Source organism: Capsicum annuum, chromosome 2, assembly GCF_002878395.1.
Source record: "Capsicum annuum cultivar UCD-10X-F1 chromosome 2, UCD10Xv1.1, whole genome shotgun sequence".
Taxonomy (NCBI): Eukaryota; Viridiplantae; Streptophyta; class Magnoliopsida; order Solanales; family Solanaceae; genus Capsicum; species Capsicum annuum.
The window spans coordinates 97,389,718-97,397,690 of NC_061112.1; the positions used below are offsets into that span (position 1 = coordinate 97,389,718).

Below are 7,973 nucleotides of genomic sequence, written 5' to 3' on the forward strand. Positions count from 1 at the left end.
TTCAGGTATATATGTCTTAGCTCTTAGCATTGTGTAGACAATTTTTTTCAGTAATGAGAATAGAATTTTCTCTTCCTTCAGTTCATTCTCTTCCATTATCTCTGTAGTTTTTAACATTTTTACTTTTTTGAAATCATTTCACAAAAGTTAACAATAAACACCAATTAATATGGATATTGAGTAAAATACTCTTATATTATATTCATCACTGCTTCTTAAGGGACACACAAAGTTCAAAGTGGACATGAATAGAGAGAATACATAAGTTTTATAAACTTTATTGAATGTGATTCTCTTTCTATATCTATCATCTTAATTAAGTTGACATATAATAACATGAAACTCTTATTAACAAAAGGAATATCTGAGAGAGAATAATAACACGTTTTACGTTGGCAATCAATTAAACTGCACCATTAACACTGATGTCAAATAAAAATTATCATGAGTTAAATCTATTGAAATGAAATTCGAAAACAATACAACTTAGTCATGGTAAAAACAACTCCAGAAGTCTAGGCTGAGCTAGTCAATATAACAATGGCTTAAATGTACATGACTTGTTAAAATCGCCACATCAAATAAAACAAAATGGGGATGCTGCCACAGCTAGCTATTCTTGAAGTATCGTGCAAAAAAAAGAGAGGTCAAACATTCAATTTTTCCAGAATTAATCCCTCAAAAGAATCTAATTAAAAATTCTTCTAGAAAAGGGTCAAGCCCTTCTCCAGACCCCGCGCAATATAATAAAACTTTAGTGCATCGAGCTACCTTTTTTTTTTCCTAGAAAAGGGGAGCAATTTCATCAAAGGAGAAGGTAGTCAAGTCATCTTTGGCTTGAATATTGAGGGTATTTTCATCAAGTAGCCAATTCTCTAATATGATGGACAGTGGCACAGCTGGTGCTTCCACATTTTCATTTTCTTCCTTCTTGATTTCAACTTTCGTAGCTTCAGCCTGGGGGGATGTTGTTTGAGAGAACTCATCTGAACTTGATGATTCAAATGACTCTAAACCAAAAAGTGATTCGAAGGCTTCCATTAACCCCATTCCACCTGTTCAAACAAAATTTACTAAATAAAAATGTGCTCCTTCCAACGGTTTAAATGTTAAAATAAGATGGTTGCATAATTAATACAATACAGTATTAATCAGAATAAGGATGTGGGAATAGCTACCCGAATTCACTGTCGGCGACTATTTTTAATTTAAGCAATTGAGTGAATGTCTATTTAGGTTAATTTTCTAAGCAGAAGATTTTCATGTATCAAGCCTGTCCGTGAGGGAATTCGGTGTACCAGTGTCAAACCATCTAATTCTCAGTGTAAATCTAATTCTTCAAATTTTTAAAAATAAAATTTACATATTTGAAAATGATGTGAAAAGTGACATAAATCATCATAACTATTTTATTCAAAATATTCGAACAGTTTTTGAAAATTTTACTTGTAGAAAAGCTGTTCGACTCTCCAAGTAATAAATAGTCGTATCACTTAAAAGAAGACAGATTAAATAATTAAAAGTACGCTCTATGATTCTGTATATATGACAATTTAAACTTCTAAATAAGGCGATCACGTAATTCAGAACTCACCTTTGCTTTCAGCATTTGGTGTCCCATCACATGAAGATGAATCAGTTGTTGCAATGTTGTTAGATGAAGTTTTTGAATTCTCAGAAGTTGATGATCTCATCCATCCTTGTAGCAATCTAGATATATTTTCAGTACTTGATGCATAGGTAGAAGAAGAAACTTGTGGATTTTCTTGTTTAATATTAATGAGTGGGCTTGTTGAGTTTTCAAGTGACAAGGCATTATGTAAAGCCTTTTTGGCCATGTTTATATCAGTTTGAAGTGTCCTTTCCCATTGCCCCCTTGAATTTGATGATGATAAATGAGTAAGACCATTTTCTACATAGAATAGATGATCATCTGATCCAGAGCATTGATCTAATTGAAACTTTTTCAGCTTTTTCTTTAGATGAGTATTCCAATAGTTTTTTATGTCGTTGTCTGTTCTCTCCGGCAGATATGAAGCTATTGCAGCCCATCTGTTCCAAGGTCACAACACGTCAAAGTGGTGAAATCAGAAATTTTGTTAAAATCTTCATATTGATTTAAACATACATTTTAATTTTCCGATGAGAGGTGTTATACTGATCATCCCTCCTCATGTGTCCACCACCTTATATACATTCACACAATCAAATAATTTTTCATACGTATTATTTTAACATGTCGGGTAGCTAGCTACGTAGGCTAATTAATTCTTACATTATTGATTTCACTTATTAATTATGAGTGGTTAATCACTTATATTTAACATGACATAATAGGGTAAAAATCATTTTTCTATCACTATATAGAAAGTAAACTTTATTTAAGACGTTGAACCAACTAGAATGGAATTAAATACTAAAATCAAAGGAGGTGACGACGCTAATGTTCCTTTACAAAAACTCAATATGCCAAGTGAAGATCTAGCTAGAAAAGAAAATATCTAATAGTAGGAATTTTGTTTCAATTAATAGATCTATGCATTCAGGATGAGTGTAATCTTACTATATGTATACATTTTAACGTTAAATATTTAGGGTTAGGTTCTTATGAGAGGAAATTAAAGAAGAGTTAAAGAGCATATATACTTGTTTCCAAAAAGAGCTTGGAGCTGGATAATCGTTTTCTCTTCTTGATCTGTGAAGTTACCCCTTTTTATCCCTGGCCTCAGGTAGTTTGTCCATCTTAATCTGCAGCTCTTGCTACACCTGCGCAATCCTGGAAAAAACCACACATAAAAACAAAAATAAATCCTGATTAAACTTTCACACTTGGAAAGATTCAATATAACTAGCAAAAATAAGTGGAAATTAATTAAATACCCTTTGTCAGAAAAACAAAATTATATATAATGGTGAATCCCATCATGCATGAGCGAACTACCAAGAGTAATGGGTTTGCCCGAAATTTATACCGTATATATAAAGTCAATTTTTTATTTTTTTATGTATATATTATGTGTTGAATTCTCTTGATTTTTTCGTGTGTGTTTACTTCTTTGTTGTGTGCATCTCTTTAGTGAAAATTAATTTTGGCTCCGCTACTAAGGAAAGATTTGGTCATAGTGAAAAAAGTGACCCAAAATTACTTTATACTGTCAAGATTCACATCTCAAGTGTGGCTATTTAAAACACTTTTATAAGTACTTCCATGCTAAATTAGAGAAGCAAGAAGACAAACCTGTTTTAGTGGGAACTGCCCTCCAATTCCCTGGACCATGTTCTTGCACATAAGAGACCAACATTATATCTTCTTCAGGAGTCCATGGTCCTTTCTTCACCCCTACTTTATCACAGCAAGGGAGTCTACCCATAATTTCAACACAACTCTATTCAGTTACCAACTCTTTTTGCCTTGTTCGTGGATTCCAACTTTTTTCTTCTCTTCTTGGAAAAAGCAGAGAGATAAGTTGCACACTGTGTAAGGGCTAAGGTTTTCTTTATAAGATTAGTGAAAGAGTCAAAAAGGTCATAGGGGCATTCAATGGGGACTCTGAGCAAAAGTCATCACTCCTCAAAACCGCGTAGCATTCAATGTTGCTAACATTTACTTCTGCTTTTAAGCAATAGTAGTTGTAGCAGCACTTTCTATTCTTTTACTACCTCTCCTAGTAAAGCAAGTTTAATGTGGCATGACACTAATTACAAAAGGGCATGTGATGCACTAAAGCTCTCACTATACGCGGGATTTGGGGAAGGGTCGAACTACGAGGGTTTATTATACGCAGTCTTATCTTGCATTTTGCAAGAGACAGCCTCCACAACTTGAATCAGTGACTTTCAAATCACATGACAATAACTTTACTAGTAAGTCACCGATGAACACCTTCTTCCTTATTCCCAATGAGTTTCTTTTACTAGATGGGCATCTCTTTTTTTTTCCTTTTTTGGGCACCTTTGTAGACTTTTACTTGTTCACTGTACTATTCTCTCCATTTCGTTTTAGTTGGCCCCCTTTCTAAAAATATTTGTTTCAATTTAGTTATCCCTTTGATGAAATTAAGGGGATTTTATTATGTTCTTCCAATATTACCCTTAACATTAAGTGACTAAACAAAGTGTATTTACTCAAATTCATTTTTTCAATGCATAATTAATAGGGTTATTTTAATAAAATAAACCTTTATTAAATAATTTCTTAAGAGGTGTGCCTAGTCAATAAGGGCCAACTAAAATGAAACGGAGGGAGTAAAATAATGTTTATATTTATATGTAAGTTTAGAAATGGCAAAATGCTCTATTGGATTTGGACCCCTGTACTATGTCAGTATTGTAAGTTGGACACTTCCACTACTAAAAAAGCTCTAAAAAGAGACCCAAAAAAGAAACCTCAAAAATAGATCGAAAATAAGAGACCTCATGAGGTCGCTTATCCCTTCAACTTTTTTTTAAATTTTTTTTCTTTTTAAGAGACCTCATGAGGTCGGTGAATGATAAAAAAAGTTTTAGCAACACAATATTAGGAACATAAAAAGGTCGAAAAAAAGCGGAAAAAGTTATTGCCAAAATAAAATAAAGCGGGTAATAAAATTTTATACATTGCGACCTCGTGAGGTCGCTACATTTTTAGTAAATTAATATTTATTATTAAAAACTAATATTTAATATTAAAAATAATTATATGTGACCATTTTATTAAGTATTAACGTCAATATATATATATATATATATATATATATATATATATTTACATAATTTCTTAAATATTTATCATTTTATAATTAATTAAGAAAATAAAACCCATAAAGGATCAGCTCTTTCAAAGCCGCCCCTCTTTCACTCTTTCAAAATCACTCTCTCAAAAATGTTATCCCCCTCAAATCCAAAGATGATGAAGCTGTGAGAGTACAATAGTTAGGGGCTAATTTTTTGCATTCTCTCTCTCCCAACGATCTCTCATTCAAAGTAAGGCTGTAATTTTTTTTAGTTATCTATAGAATAGAATTTGATTCTATGAATATGTTGGGTCTCATTTATTTTTCCCAAAATTTGAATTAAAGTATGGATTTTGTTGCCTTATTTCAGAATTTGATTTATGCTTCGACTTTATTGTTGATTTCTTCCATCTTTATTTAAATTACACTCAGTCTTCTACTTCTATGTGTTCTGTATTTTTATATTTTTTGTTCTAGGATTTGATGTTTTTTTTTATTGTATACATATGGTCTAAAGTACTCAATATTACCCTATTAGTCATTGGGACGCTATTTGTGATGTAATTTTCAATGACCAATTAAATGACATGAAGACTCAAACACAAAATGAAAAAGAACAGGATATATCGATATCTGCAAATTGTCCCTCTGACCAATTGAATGACATGCGTCTGCGTGTTTTTGTAAATTCTCTTATTATAGAGTTTTGTCTTTCGAACTAATGTCTCATTGTTCATAGGGCTTGTTAGTCTAGTTATTATTTAGCATGATGTGGTCTAATGCATGGTTGTATCTATAGGTATTCCAGCAGATACCAGGGACTCTCCTGGTGGAAGGATTATTGCTCCAGAAAGAGATCCCTGTACCAGGTTTGTCCAAAACCATTTGCTTAGTTCCAATCGGTGTAGTAATATTTCATTTCCTTTTTTCCCTGCTTCCTGAATTATTTGGTCAGATCTGGTAGTGTCTCATTCCCCTTCGACAAATTCTGGATAAAGTAATTAGGTGAATTCTCTATCTTGAGTTGGGAGTCTATCGAAAACAGCCTCTCTACCTCTTCGGAGGTAGCGGTATGGACTACGTACATTTACCCTCCCCACACCTCAGTTTGTGGGAATACACTGGGTTTATTGTTGTTGAATTTTCAAAGTTATTTTGAATCATTTTAAATGTTTTTTGCCTGACATTATTAGGGTATGACCATAGATAGAAGTATGTGGAGGATGCATATTAGGATACGGGTTAGTAGGTAATAGAGGGCTGTCATGCTTTTTGAGTATTTAGGCTTGTTGGTATTTGTCGTGTACTAGTCATATTATAGTAGTTCTTGCTTTTGCTATCTATCATCATCCGTTGTTGTTGTGTTTGATTATCACTTTGTTTTGGGGTTGTTCTTGTCCCTTTTTGTAGGCTTTGTACTTCTTTATTTGTCAATGACTATGCTTTCTTCACTTTTTATTTCTTCCTTGTACTTGGATGTGCTGCACTTGAACTGAGTGTCTTTCACTCTCTACCTCTGCGAGGTAGTTTTATGGTTTGCATAAACTCTGCCATCCCCAGACCCCACTTGTGGGATTTTACTGGGTATGTTGTTGTTGTTGTTGTAGTATTATTAGCCTTATCCTCTACACAATTTAGTTTGCAAAAGAATAAATGTGCCTTTGATAATGCCAATATTGTTCAAGAGATTCTGAACTAATACCATAAATTTAAGAGTCGTGTCTCATAATGCTTCTGAAACTCTTTTTGAAAAAATCTTTTGACAGACTAGAATGTTTTTTTAACCTAGAATGGGGCTTCATTAGAGATATGACAGTGTTTCAACTTCAATTGACAAAGCTTTGAACTACAACACAATTTGTTGGAGTTGTTTCATGTCTTGGAAATATTTTCATCCTAAATATTTTTCAGTATTAAAAAAATGATTAAGTGTTAATAGCTTCTAAAATAGTAATTAATATTTAATAGCAAGTTTAAAAGTGGTTGTGGACGATTTTAGAAGAGGTTAAGGTAGAACGAAAAAGTATTGGGGAGAGTAATTAGACAAGATATAACATAGTTTCAACTTACTAAGAACATGACTTTAGATAGGAGGGTGTGGACGCCATAGAGTAAGATAGAAGGTTAGTAGGTAACAATACGTCGTCTCACTGTTCGTTCTTATTAGAAATCATAGTATACATATTCAATTGATTTTTAAAATAAATGTAGAGTTTGAACCAAAGCTAGTGTCATACATGGCTTGTTTTGAAGTTCTTGTTTTGAGTGATTTTCTTGCTTAATGTTGGTGATTTAAATATTTGATTTAGTATTCTTGTACATAACCTGTAGCTTCTTTGATGAGTGGTTGGAAGAACCTTTTTTTCTCTTGATTTGTATGCTTCTAAAACTTGTGCAAATCATTGATTTGTGGCATTATTTTTTGTGTTCTTTTAACTGACCTGAAGTCCTATATTGACACGGAAAATAAGTTCTTTGCTTTTAATAAGCTCGTTACATTTACTTATGCAAATTCTTGATTTGTTATAAACTTTTCTTTCTTAATTTAGAGTTTAACAATTTTATTTATGTGATTTTATATATATGGATCATAGTTGGATGTATAATATGCCTAATGTTGGTCGTATGGGGTTGATGCCTGAATGTATATCCAGTGTTGATGGTTTTGTGGATGTATAATATTCCAATCCAGAACATGAAGCCCAGCTTAAAGCAAACTTCAAGTTAAAAGCTGGGCGCATACTTACTGGCTTGCTATCAAAAGCTCGTGAAAAAAATAAGAGGCCCAGGTGGATCCTACCTGAAAATTGGTAAAAGTTAGTTGACCATTGGGAGACAGATTCGAGTTTCAAGCAGATGCGTAAGATTGGCAAGAAAGCTAGAGCATTTCTTAAGGGTGGTTCTTTACATACGAGTAGAGCTCAGAGTCAGGAAAATGTAAGGAGAAAATTAGTAGGTCATTCATGTGATTTTGTATTTTTTATTGAATTGTGACTGTTTAGTGATACCTTATCCTCGGACAACCATTATTCCGAACAACCAGTTCTTAACTGCTACTTTTCGATTCCTGTTCTTGGTCTTTAAATTTGACTTATAGTCTCTTGGTGAATATTGTATGGTCTATTGGTACATGTATATTATCCCGATTAAGCTTGTAGAGAAAACACATATGAGGGCAATGATAAGCAATGATATCAGTTAGTTCTTTTGGTCCAGTGAGTTTACGGTTTGTTTAAATAGGTGAATTCATATGTTTCTCAT

At 32.9% G+C, this 7,973-nt stretch overlaps 1 protein-coding gene across 1 annotated transcript; it reads right to left on the reverse strand.

Annotated features, from left to right (window-relative positions):
- Nucleotides 1-428: 428 nt before the first annotated feature.
- LOC107858775 (myb-related protein 306) lies at nucleotides 429-3,561 on the reverse strand. Its single transcript, XM_016703562.2, has 4 exons — nucleotides 3,239-3,561; nucleotides 2,647-2,776; nucleotides 1,595-2,052; nucleotides 429-1,055 (listed from the first exon to the last, which is right to left on the reverse strand). The coding sequence occupies exons 1-4, from the start codon at nucleotides 3,369-3,371 to the stop codon at nucleotides 784-786; spliced, it is 993 nt and encodes a 330-aa protein (XP_016559048.2). The 5' UTR covers nucleotides 3,372-3,561; the 3' UTR covers nucleotides 429-783.
- Between the last annotated feature and the right edge of the window lie 4,412 nt (nucleotides 3,562-7,973).